The sequence below is a fragment of the Tauraco erythrolophus genome, chromosome 8 (genome assembly GCF_009769465.1).
Source record: "Tauraco erythrolophus isolate bTauEry1 chromosome 8, bTauEry1.pri, whole genome shotgun sequence".
NCBI lineage: Eukaryota > Metazoa > Chordata > Aves > Musophagiformes > Musophagidae > Tauraco > Tauraco erythrolophus.
In genome coordinates, this window is record NC_141472.1 from 3,510,748 (window position 1) to 3,525,898 (window position 15,151).

The 15,151-nt window shown below is 46.4% G+C and overlaps 1 protein-coding gene across 2 annotated transcripts in view; it reads right to left on the reverse strand.

Annotated features, from left to right (window-relative positions):
• The window catches only part of FN1 (fibronectin 1), a 54,700-nt gene extending 39,768 nt beyond the window's left edge, over positions 1–14,932 (reverse strand). Inside the window, exons 1-11 of one of the 2 annotated variants that reach the window (XM_086616137.1) lie at positions 14,773–14,932; positions 14,286–14,414; positions 12,675–12,812; positions 10,712–10,843; positions 10,450–10,587; positions 7,834–7,992; positions 6,229–6,429; positions 5,559–5,738; positions 3,901–4,077; positions 2,820–2,972; positions 865–993 (exon numbers count right to left, since the gene is read on the reverse strand). In XM_086616137.1, coding sequence (XP_086472263.1) covers positions 865–993; positions 2,820–2,972; positions 3,901–4,077; positions 5,559–5,738; positions 6,229–6,429; positions 7,834–7,992; positions 10,450–10,587; positions 10,712–10,843; positions 12,675–12,812; positions 14,286–14,414; positions 14,773–14,932 — 1,696 coding nt within the window. Of the gene's footprint in view, positions 1–864; positions 994–2,819; positions 2,973–3,900; positions 4,078–5,558; positions 5,739–6,228; positions 6,430–7,833; positions 7,993–10,449; positions 10,588–10,711; positions 10,844–12,674; positions 12,813–14,285; positions 14,415–14,772 lie in introns of those variants that run through there. The other variant, XM_086616138.1, reaches the window with a different exon arrangement.
• Between the last annotated feature and the right edge of the window lie 219 nt (positions 14,933–15,151).

A 15,151-nucleotide genomic window follows, 5' to 3' on the forward strand; every position in this document is an offset into this window, starting at 1 on the left:
CTTTACAGACAGCCGAAATCATCCCCACTCCTTCTTTTAAGGCAGTAATTTCCAGGAGCTTTAGAATCTAAGCTCCTCCAGTAAACCTGTACAGATATTACCGTTTAAAAAAGCAGAACTTAACCACTAGTACTTTCGAATAGATTTTCTTGGCAATAGTTCGACGTTCTCTTGGATTTAGTAATTGCAAACCAAACAGCCAGGTCTTATCTTCCAATCAAGGCTCACTAGGGAAGTGGGGGGAGGCAGAAGAGATGAAATCTCCTCATTCCTGCAGAGAACCATGATGGTTTTAGCTAACCTCCCGAGTGCTATTAACACGTGTTCTCATCCTGAGCTTTCTCTCTTTGCCAGAACAAAGGGCAGCCAAAAAAAAATCAATTTAGTCCAAGGTAAGTTAATACATGTTCTTGCTCCTTTCTCAGTTCAATGAGGAGACCTAAGGATTTTAGGATAGAGAAAGAAAACTGATCCTAGTGTCAGTGCCAGCGTTCAGTCTGAGAGCCCTGCCTGCTCGGCCAGCAGCTCAGGTACCAGAATTCAGCCAAATCACCCCAGCCTGGGGCTAACGCGCCCTGTTACCACAACCTGCTACATTGTGAGAGGTATGTTGCCATAATCCATCACTACTGCATCATCAGTGTCTTCTTCTGTGACGTATCTGATAACCCAAGCTTATGTCCTTAAAACTAGGAATGCCCTTTGACTTCCCCTCCAGCAAACCCAGTGTTACTTCTACTTTTGTAGTTGTGCAATTCAGGGCAAAGAGTGGGCAAAGACTCACACACCAGTTTCACCATACCGTAACCAGTTCCTGCACAGCCACAGCCTGTATTTGGCAAGCAGGAAGAGCTGGTGACTTACCAACAGGATCGCATTTCCATCTCCCCCGGCCCTGGCCAAAGCATGTGCAGTTCAGCATGTGCCCCTCATCATGACGCTTGTGGAAGGTCTGGTTCACATCATAGGTGATGCCGTCCACGATGCACTGGTCTGTTTGAGAAAGAGCAGAGACAGTTCATCAGCAATAGCTCTAAGCATTAGGAGAAAATCCTTCTGCTTGGCACATTGCTCCCTCCTCTTGGTCAGCTCACAGAGACTGACCATGACAAAGGGAGCCCTCCTGATACCTGTGGTCACCACAGATTAGTGCTGCATACACACCACCGCTCCCGAGTCCATTTATCAGCAGTGTGCAAACAAGCAACACTTGCAGAAAAAGAGGTCTGCAGGATACAGTCCAAAGTACTCAAACTACAGAACTGCCTGGTTGTTCCTTTTGACAGATTCCACATGGAAAAGAAAATCTAAAACAGCACACTGTCTCTCTCACTGCCTCCTCTGAGGAAGGTGTAGACTGGAATACCTCGGTGAGTAATGCCTGAATTCATCAGAACTACCTAAGGAGAAAAGGGCTACTCCAAATTCGTAAAGATACCACAAACATCCTCATGATGTTACTCTGCTGGGTATCTCTGCTACACTTTGCAGTAATCTCAAGACAGGAGCACATCCAAGATGCTACTGGTGCCTGCTAATATACCATTCCCTCAAAACACAGTAACCAGACCCCACGCTTAAGTACAATGGTATCAGTCTATCAGCTTCAATGGCCACATGTCAACCTGTGATTTGGTCCAGAACGCCTAACGTCTAATCACAGTGAGCAGCAGAGAAAAAAAACACAACACAAAAACCACCCCAGAAGCACGTTGTTTTGTTAACTGGGACCCAAGTGACCCAAGTTCAGTTCCGGAGTCAATCACAAACCATCTGTCTTTGGGGAAGTGACTCAGTTAATCCCAGACTTTCATTCCCCACCATACTTTCCCACACCACGGGTATGGCGTCAGGATAAACTGAGCAGTATTCCTAGGAGTATTAAAGACCTTCTCCAACTGCTATGTTTATGCAGCTCTACTTAGATAACCTTTGCCTTTTGAAAAAGCAAAGTATCTCTACTCCCTCCCTCCCATCAAGACAGACCACTTTAACTCCAGAATGAAACTGCAGAGAATTAGCTGCGTATGTGGAAAAAGGAGTTTCACAGACCAGAACACTTAGCAGCACCATTTCTCACTGTTCTGAAGGAAACACATAAAAAAAAAAACCTCCCAAAGCCCTTGAGAGTGCCTTTCCCTATAAATTATATCCCATTTCAGCAGTGGTGTTAAGAGTCCTTTCTTGGCTGCTTTTCAGCAACCCCCCTGCCTTTTCCAGACATGAAGCCAATGCTGTAGGGTGATCAAATGTCTGTGCTTTTAAGTCTTCTTTTTTTGGTATTGCTTAAGCACTTCTCCACTTGGACCACTCATATAAATAAGTAAATAAATAAGAGTAATCTCAGTGCTGTCCTGCCAACTTTTCATATAGATTAGCCAGCAAAGGGCTAATCCAGCACAAAGGAATTGAAAAATTTCACCGCAGAACGATAAAATAGGACGGTTCTGCATTTGAACTTCAGACTAGTCTGGAGTTTTGTCTGTTCTTGAGGGGGAAGGGTGCCTCTGCTGAGCTCTTTGTAAAGTCACAGTGGCACCCGTTCCTAAACGTAGACAAAAGGAGGTAGGGATACCTACTGACCAAGCTGATCAAGGTTTGCCTCTGCCTGCTAGCCTGCAAAGGCTGAAACAGGACTTCTGCAGCATGTAAACAAGACGGGAACTTCACAGAGCTCTCTGATTTCTTCTACTCCAAAGAAAAGCTTAGTAATACACAGTTGTTGAGTCTGAACTCACAGTGACAGGAAAAAAAAACCATTTCTCCCACCCCTCCAAACAGTTAGACTAAAGTGGTGACATCAGTGTGAAAATCAGTACCTCTGAGCTGGGAATACGCGATGCAGGTCCATTCTCCACGGCCATTTCCTACGCAAGTACATCTCATCATGTGGCCCATGTCGTGTTGTTTATCCCACTGGTCCCCAACACGGTACATGACACCATCATTGGTTGTGCAGATTTCTTCGTGGGCTGGTTGAGAAGAAAGCAGAAGGATACTTTATGTGGCTAGAATTAACAAGAGCTTGAGGGCTTAGACCATTTGCAATGCCCCTTCATCCTGTGTAGTGGTTTCTGCATCTGCAGCTTTAGGCACCCACTCAATCTCCAACAGCATTTTTGCTGGGTGATGATATTCTCTAAGTGCAGATCCCTTGCAGGGGCTCATTCATTTTAATTTTCATTTGAAAGCTACTAGAAATGGCTTCTGTACAATGCCCAAGGGGTGCTGTGTGAAAGAATCAGTTCTTTCTACACACATGCCTTTATATGAACACAGCCATTTGAAGACCTGCGTGTTCCACAGGCCGTTTAAAAGACTCAGATGCTGCATTGCCATTAGTTAGCAAAGGCCATTCATTTAGAAACTGGTAGTCACATTCCCTCCCACATGTCCCCTCCTGACATCACGAAGAGAGGAGTGGATTGTGGGAATGGACCACAATACCGATTTTGACATTACTGCCATTTCCAGGGTAACACAGATATGATAAGTACAGACTTATTCCTTACCACAGATCAGGCAGGAGGTAGTGAATAACCATGAGGGAGAAGCTTTGGCAGATGCAAGATATAAACCTCACTTGCTACAAAGCACTACAGTCCCATGCCCTCTAATGTACCAACAGTAGTTTGCACCAACTGAGAAGCGTGCCTACCACTGGCTTGCAGTGAAGGAGTAATGAAAATTGCCTTCTACTAGCACTGCCTAAGTCTCTGCTAGAGGTGATCAGTGGGGAAAAAAGAGGACAAAACTTCAGAAACACCTTAAAGGGTTTTGGGCTGGATGCAGTTCACTGGAAGTCATCAATAACTGACCGATGACCGACAGCTCTTTACGTTCCAACTCAAAGAACCACTTGTAGGTATTCCATCATCCTTTTACGGTTCTCAGCCTTACCAGCCATAGGGCAGAAACCAAATTTCTGGTCAGCGTCATAGTTCTCAGTGGTTCCACACCACTTCATGTTGTCTCGCCGTCCCTCAGAAGTACAGTCCGTGTAGTTGCGGTTGTTGTACAGGAAGGGGAAGTGGCACAGAGCACCATTGGAGTTGCCACCACGTGTCTGGACCAAAACTGTACAAAAGTGAAAGGAAAACAGATGTGAATGAAGCCTACACTCTCCCTCAGCACACACAGAAGAGCTAGCACTGTTTTTTCCCATGTGTACCCCGCATGTTATCCACAGGCCTCTTTCCTTGGCTTTAATTAATTCAGATCCGGAAACATAAGCCTTGCACAAGGTCAATTCAGTTCAAACATTGTTTTGGAAGGAGCTGTGGAGCCAGCCATGGGAATTCCTGGGGAACAGGGAACAACCAAAGCTTACTGTGTTTGGTAGGTAGCTTTGCAGACCCTTTGTGCCAAGGCCTAGGGGATCAAACAAACTCACAGCATACCTGTATTATCTCACTGATGCTATTACCCAACTGTGACCTTTGGCTTCAAGTAAAGCCTTAGCCCTCAGGAAAGGGTTACAACTCAGTTACAACTCAGTTATGTACAACAGGACAAGTCAAAACCTCTCTGCAGGATGGAAGCTTCATGTTTTGCAAGCACCAGTGGAAAGAGGGCTGTAATCTACCTGAACTACTCACCTCTTGAGCAACTCTGCTTTACAAATAACAGAGAACGAGGAGGCATGTGTTGAGGTTTTTCCATACCGATATTTCTCATTCCCCACAGTAAATCCCAAGAAGCCTCACTAAAACAGGAACGTGTGTGTGGACAGGGACAGTGGTTTTGTTTGGTTCGTGTGGTTATTTTTTAAAAAAAAAAAGAATATGGTATGTGCTCCAGAGAAAGGCTTGACTTTTATCAGAAAAAACAACTGAAGTCGAACCAAGTGAAAAAAAAAAAATAGAATAAAAAAATGTATGCTGTGTAAGAAGCAGTATTTTCACATGGGAATGTGAAAAATTCTCTCCAAGGTCAGATCCCAGAGAAGCTGTCTGGATACTGTTCCATGGATGTCTGATGGGCTTTCCAGGAAGCACAACCACACAGGTAGATCTGTGCTGCAAAAGGAACACTGGCCATCCACAGACAAGAGGGAATGCTGCCGCATTAGTCATGCACCAGCTCTTGATCAGCGATCACAAATCACATTAAGATTACGGCTATATATGGCAGCCTGGCTGGATAGTCGGAACAGAGGGAATGACAGAGGACTGCACAAACTGTACTCCATGGCTATCCTCTTCTTTGCAGCCTAATATGGGCATTGATCTAGCAATTCAGCCAAGCAAAGGCAAAGTCTAAGTACCCCTTGGGCCAAAGCTCTACCCTGTCAAGGTACTCCCTTTCTAAAGTCAGGTCAGAGGAGAGAGAACAGGACTCAACTACGCCTCTATCACCCTGAGCACCCTCCAAAGATGTCAAGATCACAAAAGTGCCTTGGCTCCAGGCAGCCTTCCATTCACAGCCTTGCTGTTGAGGCATGCATGGAGTCCCTCAAGCTGCTGGAATTGTTCAGGCAGCCTGTCTGTATGTTCTCTGCTCCTTCTTCCATTTGTGCACGAGGGCCACATGCATGTGAAGATCGTCTGAGAATTTACCGTTCTGCTCGGTACAGAAAGAGTATCTTCTGTCCTGCTCGAAGTTGGAAGTCGTGCTGCACCAGAGGTGCCCATCTGTGCGGCCTTCAGTGGTGCAGGAATAGAAAGTCCTCCCGTCGTAGGTGAAAGGCAGGACACAGGCCTCTCCATCAGAATTGCCACCGTACGTTTGGGTCACAGCTTTAAAACAAACAAATCACAGCATTAGACTCTGGCTTAAAGCAATCCCCAAACCTTAGGGCTCTAAAACAGCAATAGCCACTCCGGGCCAAGCCACTGGCTGATGCGAACCCCCACTGGCTGCCATGGACCTGGGCCAACACACACCAACAGATGACTTAACCCCACCGCTGTGTCATTCCTTTACATTCTTTTCCAAACATATATTATTGCAGTTTGGTTTAAATAAAGTTATTAATGCTGCTCCCCAAGGGCTCTGTTCTCCCTCAGCAGGTTATATATAACTCACTGGGAAATGTTTCTGCCCTACAGAACCAGGCTTCAAAATAACCGAAACAACGATTTCTTCACCCCTTGCACCTTCCTCCAGTACATCTTCTTCAGAAGACACTTCTGATACACACACAAAAGGATTGTACTTTGAAACGAAACCACAGGGCATTCCGAAAGATCTTGTTGGACTGAACAGGCACTAAAGACAAACCCATACCTATTTCCTGGCAGCTGACTCCATTGCCCAGGCAGGTACAAAGCATTTGCTGGCTGCCCTGTGTCTTGAGCCACTGCATACCCACAGAGTACACCACCCCGTTATCAGTTATGCACTGGCCATATGGCTGAGGCTGGGGCTGCTGGGGCTGGGGCTGGTACAACGCAGTCTGTACATTGGTGAAGCTGGGAGAGCCAGATCCTGCAGCAGAACACAGGAAATAAGTGAGATGTTACATGCAAAGCTAAATAATAGAATGCTGCAATTAAATGCTGAGATAATAAAACCTTAGGCACTCCATCACATCAAAGGCACAACTCTTAGCTTCCCTAGGCATATTTTAAATTATTCCACTTAGCAAACTTCAAAATTAAAAGAGCAACTCCCACTTCTGCTAACGATAGCCTCTGATTTCTACCACTGTAGAGTGGCTTTAGAAAGGATTAAGAGCTTCAACTGGTTTCCACAGCAATTGTTTAAAATCAATTATTTTGGAAAAAAAAAAAAAAAAGCTGAAGGAAATCCAGAGCAAAAAAATCAAGATAAGTGACAAGACAATAAAAAATTACCAAGAGGGAAAGAAGATAAGGCAAAAAGGATTCATTCTGAATTTTTCATTGAAAAATAAAAATAAAGCACAAATGTATTAATTTACTCCAGAATTTTTAAACTTTGAATCAAAGTTTTTGGCCCAGTATCATTTGAAATAATACTGAGAGACAAAGAGGCTTGTCATCTAGATTACGGAAATTTTTGCTAGTGATTTCCACAGGAATCTCCACAAATTCAATTCTGCTGAAATAGGGGAAATAATAATGGAAACAAAATACTGGCACCCTTGAAGCTTCGTATATTTTAAAGTTTAGACCTTCTGAGAGTTCGAAGTTAACCTGCTGGTACCAAACATTTAAAGGTCATTTACCAGGAAGAATTTAGTGTAGGTAATGCAGGAAAACAGAGTTTCACCTTGCACTCATCAGGAGGAAACCTAGATCCTTAAAATGGCAAAGCTGAATTTAGAAGCTGAAGACTTTAACAAGCGTTGGGCAAAAAACATATGCTACCTATAAACTAGGTAATATTTCACACCAAAATTACAAACTACCTAATGTACATATATTAAATAGCAATGTATGCATTCCTTGACATTTCTGGGTTTAAAACTCATCCATTAGTAGAGTATTTATCTTGTCAAAGAAACCAGATGGTCTCAGTGGAGTTTAAATTAAGGACATTTCAAGTTGCCCTGAGGCGAACACATAAAGTTCAAATATTAACTTGAAGCACCATGCTTCCAAGACAAAGCTAGTAGATAGGTCCTGTGGATGCACGGCCCTAGATGTGATTTACTGCACCGTGTTTGTGCAGGCAATCACATCTGTATGTGCAAGCCCCATCTGTGCTCAGAAACAAGATATAAATTAATCTTATCTACACACGCACAAACAAGGAGCATCTCCTGAACTCTGACCTTAATTCTTGCTGATCTTTCCCTGACAAGACTCTTAAATTCGGCTGGCACAACTCAGTGCCAAGTCCTAGCCGTTCAAAATGTGCCATTCCTTGTCCCTTTCCCTACCTTACACACTAAGATGCCCCACTTACCGGTCCTAGTCGTGTGCAGGGCTGTGTGTCTTTCGCATTTCCATTCACCTCTGCCATTACCGGTACAAACGCACTGAAGCAAGTTTCCATGGTTATCCTTCTTGCTCCAGGTGTCTCCAATTCTGTAGGAAGTCTTGGTGTCATGGTCATTGCACCTATCTGTATAAGGAACATGACTGTTAGCTATTTCTGCATTGGATGGCTTCACCGTGCAATTTATAACGCTGAACCACCAACACTGGCAAATGAGCTGATCGTTTAAAGCCTTTTTTGAAAGCCCACCTCGTTTTCTGCAGCCCACTGTTACAAGTCCTGTATGCACTAAAGCCTGCATTAAACCGCGTAGGCTGAGAGCATCTGAAAATCCTGATGCTTTAGTCTAAGGGAAAATTCCCGTTTATTTCCAGAACTGTAATTTCACTTTGTAGCCATCGTCTAAATCAGCACCGTAACATTCCCAGCATTAACATGGTAAGCTGTGTTCAAAATCAATGTGAAAAAGAATGTTCTGGATTGAAAACATTTCTGCTAGTTACTTTTAAAGCTATTTTAAGCCCATTCTGTCTAACATACACCTTCAAAGCTTAAACATCTTTTTTTTTCTTTTGTAAAAGCATAAGTCTTTGTAGCTGGCTCATTTCCTACTATATACAGAGCAGTTCAAGTTCGGGGCTCTATTTCAGCTGGAAGAAACAAAAATCTGTTTGAGGGCAATACGTTAAATTCCATTTCTTCCAAAAGAAGTGTGCACGAAGCTCCAGTAAAGTTAATAAGCTGCTCATGTCATACCAGGAATATTAGACTTTCTAAATCTCCCTGTTGTCTTTAATAACCCCCAGCCCCCGATGGATTGAGTAAATGGGTTCAAAGGACAGCATAACAAACTACTTTTGTCTGGATGCCAGATCCACATGGATTAACTAGTTCTTCTTCCATTACAACATTTTACCTTCTCATTCAAGGACAACTTGATACAGTAGCTCAAATATAATCATGGATCAATGAACATGGATTTATGAAGAAATGTGGAAGGATATATGTATCATGCCAGATTGCCACTGAAGAGCACACAGGATAGAATATGAATGTGGAAAACACGCTACTAATTCCCAGTAGTTAAAATGACCAAAAATTGAGTATTTGCCAGAAGAGTGGTGAATTGGTGAAGTATTCATAAGGCAATTTTGCAAATGTGAAAAAAAAAAAAAAATCTGTCTTAGGGACAATCAGATTCTCAAGTTAAACTATGAAAAAAGCTGAAATGTCCCCCAAGAAATCAGCTGTGATTCTGGAAAACGCTGGCCTTAACAGATATATAACAGCAGCACACACTGAAGTGTAATGCCACTTTGTGGGCTACAGCTATCATTTTACATACATGGATTTGAATTTCTCTAGTTGATTGTATTTGGAAAACAAAACGAAAATTGAATAGGTCATTATATTGCAATTTCCCCTATGATACAACAGTGCAGACCTGAGTTATGGGAGGAAAGACACTGCCAAATCATTTTTATTAGCAATAACAACTCCTCCAAAATTCACAAACAACACATTCTGGTTTATTCATTCCTATTTGACAGCTAATGATTTTTTTCCCCCCATGTGTTTTTAACAGACTTAACATTGTCAAGGCTGGTTTGATTTTTATAGCTTATTTCTTGACCAAGTCTCTCCAGATCTTCAGTTTTAATCCCAACCCTCCTTAGTGTTTTAATTCTTTACAGGTCTGCTGTTCATATCTGCAGAGAGCCATTACCTACGTGCCCCGAGGCAACTGAATATGAGGCAATTCAAAGGCTACAGAAGAGCTTCCTCAAACCTTGCGTAACAAAGATTTAAGGTACAAAGTTAAATTTTCTTGAGGCAGCTGGCGTAAACCACGATAGCTCCGCAACGGAGTTTGCTCCTAGCAGAGCTGGAACAGGAGGTAGACAAACAAGCGAGATTTTTGATTTTAAAAAGCCCTGTTTGCTTTGCAAATACAAATGAAACGGAGTATTTATGGTAATGTCCTTCAATGATGTAAAAACTCAAAAAGGCACCTGTGCTGCCGAAGCACGTTTACACTGAAGACAAAATGGTGGTAGACCAATGGTGGTAACGTATACATTAAACAGCAATAAAAAGGACAAACAAGAAGACATTTTAATCTGGCAGACCCTGCTGTGGGAGCAGGCAACTATTTCTCTTTAAAAGCACCTAATTCTTCCTCAGGAGGCTACTTAAATAAAACAGAAATGGAGATATGGGGCCAAACGCTCCGCCATTTTGCGGACCAAACAATCCCCCTGGGATGCACAACCGTGACTCAGCTGGCCCGCAGATTTCTTAAACCTTCCTCTCTCCATGAGGTTAAAACTCCAAGGAATCCAGCCGCTCCGTGAGGAGCACAGATCCCCGGATGGCGAACAGCACCCGAGACGCGCAGACGCTCCCCCTCACCTCAGAGGGGTCCGTTTCCCAGCCCTCCTCTGGAGACGGCCATCCCTCCCAAACCACTGTCACTTCAATGGGACGGAAAAAGGAATGCTTTTTCTCTTTGGCACAGGACGGATTTGAAAAATAAAAGATAAATAAAGCGGAGCAGCTGGCGGCTGCCAGGCGAGGACTTACTTCTGGAGGTGCAGGTGATGCGGCCGCTGCCCTCCCCCAGGCAGGTGCAGTCCACCATCATCCAGCCTTGGTAGGGCTTCTCCCAGGTCTCACCCACCACGTAGGACGTCCCGGCCGTGTTGTCGTAGCATCGCTCGGCTGCGAGAGGGAAGGGGAGAAGAGTCCGCTCAGGGCTATCCCACACGGAGGTGCCCCAGGGAAGACAAGGAGGAAGACGCCATTCACCCCGACTGCGCTGAGGGAGAAGGGAGCTGTCACCTACCCACGGGCTTGCAGGTCCACTCGCCCTTCCCGTTGCCCAGGCACACGCACTCCAGCATGTAGCCGCCAGTCTCGTGGGGCCGGCGCCAGGTATCACCGATCTTGTAGGACTGGCCGCCCTCATGGCAGCGATCTGCGGGGGGAGAGAGGAGAACTGAGGTGAGGGACCACGCCAGGGACAAGGTAAGGGCCACCTGGTACGGAGGTGGAGGGCAGTGAGGAGAAGGAGTGGGGCAGACCGTGGCCACCTCCTCCTCCAGCCTGCAAAATGGCACCCGCCATTTTCTGCTGGCACCCGCCATTTTCTGCACCTCCCAAGCACTGTCCTCTCTCAACTAAGCCCCTCCAGGTCTCAAACCACAGCTGACACCCAGCTGGTGAAAGGGGAACACCAGACATGCTGTTTCCCCCCTCAGACCCTGCTCACAGCCTGAAGGTTGGTGAGGGAAGGGGTTTTGTCTCCATCTTGTTCTGAGGTGGCACCACTTGGGCCCCTCTGTGGCTGTCCCTACACAGTGTGAGGGACACGGTGGCCAGGCCGGCATGTGGAGAATAAGGAGGTGCTTAGTGTGACATCGGTCCTCTTGGGTTTGGAAACTCTGCCCTGAAAAGGCAGATTCCCAGCCCGGCAGTGCCCCACAAGCAGTGTCCCACCACTCGGCCCAGGCTCAGGGCGGGAATCATGGTGAAGGGCAGTTTGCAAACACAGGGTCTTCTTCAAGGGGAAAAATAAAAAAAAAAGGAGGAACACGCATCTGGTCATTTATTAGGAGCCACTAAAAGCATTTTGTTGGCTCATTTATGAAAGCAGGGAATCTAAGAGTTATAAAGATTGAATCAAAGCCAGTTGCAGTCAATGAGACTCTCCAGTGAGCCCTAAACCAGGCTGATGCTGAGGAAGTGAGACTGCTCTTAGGTTTGCAATTTCCTTACTGATTCTTTCTTTTCTTACAACACTTATCATCCCTGCCCAATAAAATGGCATTAAATTCAGAAGGGCTTTGACTCTACTTGTTAGATTCAATAGTTTTTTTTTCCATGCCATAATGATGGCTGGCTTCAAGTCCTCTGTGGCAATGCTACTAGCATCAGCATCCGTGTCTTAAAGGAGAAACTGGATACTTTTAAGAACAAGACTTTTCTCAAAAGGTGCCTCAGGGACTTTGAAATCTCAGTCTAAAAGTCCTGACACAGTGATCTTCATCTGTGGTCACAGAAAGTCTAATTGTGAACTGAAGGGAAACTGTGAACAATTCAGTGACTCAATAAGGAAAGGATTTCCAGACAGAGACGTGAAAGGGAGAGCTGGGGAGAAAGGACCAAGGGAAGAGAGGGAGGAACAGAGGAAAGTACGGGTCAGGCTGGTGAAAAAGGAGTTGCAGAAATACATTGAGCTGGTGTCTGGATACCAAATCCCAGCTCCCTCCAGGACAAGTGTTGGCACAGCATTTTTGGAGTACAGGGAGACTGGCGCTCAGGTGGTATTGGTTTATTATTATTTATTCAGAGTAGTGCCATTAATGCTGATGGTGTTATTCTGACTCATCAGCTGCAGAGCAGACCCTCATTCTTTTTTTTTTTTTCCAGTCAAAAAAACTACTTTCACAAATATGCCTGTGAAGATGTAACTCTTGCATATAGTAAATGTACTAACTCTTGCATATAGTAAATGTACTAACTCTTGCATATAGTAAATGTACTAACCTGTATGACAGGACACTAACAGTTATTTTTGGCCTACATTTCTACACATAGCACTTCACCTCTTAAATAAAAGAGGAATTTGGTTGTGCGTGGAATTCGTATGTACATGAGGCAAGGACCTTCAATTCCGAGATTTTAACAGGCTTTGGATTACACCCTCCCAACTCTAGCTAATGGGCATCGGGAATATTGTGTAAGTTGCTCTGGAAAATATGACACTAAGGAACAATAGCTGTAGTGATAGGGTCTTAGTTACATACTGGCAATGGTGCAGCTGATTCTCCCACGTCCAGCTCCAATGCAAGTACAGTCCCAGATCATGGAGTCCTTGGGGCGCTCATATGTCTCCCCTACTCGGTAAGTGGATCCAGTGTATTTGTCAAAGCAAGTCTCTTCAGCTATGAGGGGAGAAAAAACAAAAATCAACTTCATGTAACCATGCCAGTAACACGTACAGTCAACAGAAACACACATGCCTCGCCTCCTCACAAGGATTCTCTTTTTTTCTAGGGAAAAACGCAATCAGTCTACTCTTCTTTCCTGGGGTGGAACAGCAGTGAGGAAGTTGAACTAAATTCACCCTCTCAAGGTCCTCATGATACTGAGCAGCCTTAGTTTCCCTCCCGCAGTGAGCCAAAAGTTGAGCACGCCGCATGGGCAGGCATGCCCTGAAAGGATCCATCCCAGCTGTCTGAAGTTCAACAGTGCAGAGGACAGGAGGGAGCAAACATCTCCTAGAAGCTGTGTGCTTTGTCATGCTAATCCTCCTTGTTCTGACCCAGCAAAAAATTGAGTACATCCATCTCAAACTCTACAGCAGTCCCACCGATGTCAACAGCACTACTTGTGACTTGTTCACACTCATGCACAAGTAGATGATCACAGAACGGTTGTGTCAGTGCTGCCACCAGACTTGAGATCTGCGACAGAACAACCTTCTTCACTACTGGACAGATAAAGTTAACTGTGCCATATGGGAAACTTGCTATTGGACTTCGAAACTGTAAAACCTGGGAATCCCTGCAGAGGAAGGAAACTAGATTAAACCTCCTTTTATGGAGGAGTAAGGGGACTGAGTACTCCTTAAAATACTCTTGCCATGAGGCAGGCAGCACACAAGCCTTGCAGAACAGATTGCTGGGACAGTCCCATCTGTCTTAAACTGATTCCTGGCTGATAGCATTCATGCTTCTCTCCTGTATCTCCAGAACAATATAAAGAAGTTATGGCAAACCAGTGGCTTCAGACCAACAAATACAGATAGATCGCAGCTGATTATCTAAACTACATTGTATCCCAGAAAGACGGATCTTCCAGCAGAGGTTGCATTTTAAAGTTCTTTCTGTTACCTAAACTTTTCTGCAGAAGACTAAACAATCTCATTTTACACTCAATTATAGAAAGCTCACAGCACGGCTGGGGGGCTGTGGAAAGTTGTAAGCTGAAATATTTTTAAACAAGCTGACGACACTGCGCAGCTATGAAAAGTTGGGGTGAAGCAATCAAGCAGCAGAGCCAGGGCTGCAAAGTGACTCCAGATTTGAACTTCCCCGTGCGAGTCCAGGAGTCAGTTCAGTTCATTATAAAGAAGAGGTTGGCTCCAAAATTAATGTTTAGATCCAATCCTCCAGAGAGATGAGTGATGTTTGGCTCAGGGTTCTGGTGGCAGGCCCATCGCTAATGAAAAGCATTTCTTAAAATCCCAAGCCAGATCTTCAGTGTAATTGAGTGTAGATCCGTTACTGACCCCAAGTACCAAACTTCAGCTGAAAACCTGGCCTGCCAGTTCTAACTGGGCACAAGGCTGAGCTCACTCGGCACCAAAAGCTATCCGGGGGTCTTGCTGCAGACAGACCAGACCACCAACTTACGTTCGGGCTTGCTCTCGCAGTTGAACCCTCTGCTTCCACCATAGCAGGTACAGACCAGCGTGTTTCCCAGGTAGGTGCGCTCCCACTGCTGGTTTATCTGATAGTACTTTCCGTTGTCAAAACAGGTCTCTGGGCGGGGGGAAGAGGAGGAGGAGGAGGGAGGAAGCGGAGAGGGGAAAGAATGAAAAGTTTGGAGTTACCGAGGGCAGAAGCACGGAGGGAAAGCGGGCACCGGCTGCCGCGCACGTGTGCGGGTCCCGCCAAGCCCGAGGGGCAGCACGGGGCCGGGATGCCGACTCCGAGGGAGGCAAAAAAGCCACCCTGGGGGTCACCCGCCGCGGCCGGGGATCCGGATCCCGCCGCGCTCCGGGGTCTCGGGGCAACACTCGCGTCCCGCCCGCGCTGCGGAGGGGCCGGGCCGGGCCGAGCCCCCCCCCCCGCCATGCTCGGTCCTGCCCGCGGGACTCCATCCCGGCGCGGTACTCACGCTTACTCTGCGCGGGAGTGCCCTGCGGGACCGAGGTGGTCTGCGCTTGCCGCCGGCTCTTGCCTCCGCGGCGCTGTCCGTCGCCGCCGCCGCCACCCCCCGCCGCCGCCCCCAGACAGAGGGCAAGCAGTGCCAGCCGCCACACGGCGTGGCCCGACATCACGGCACGGCACGGCACGGCACGGCACGGCACGGCACGGCACGGCACGGCACGGCAGACAGCGGCGCCGCTCGCACGCAGCCCGACGGTCGGGACCCCGGCGCCGCCCGGGCGCTATATATCAGACGGGCGGTGCGGGGAGGGGGGCGGCCACCGCCGCCCCGGCGCCCATTGGCCTCGACGCCGCCGGGGGCCGGGCGGGGGCAGCTGCCGCCCCGT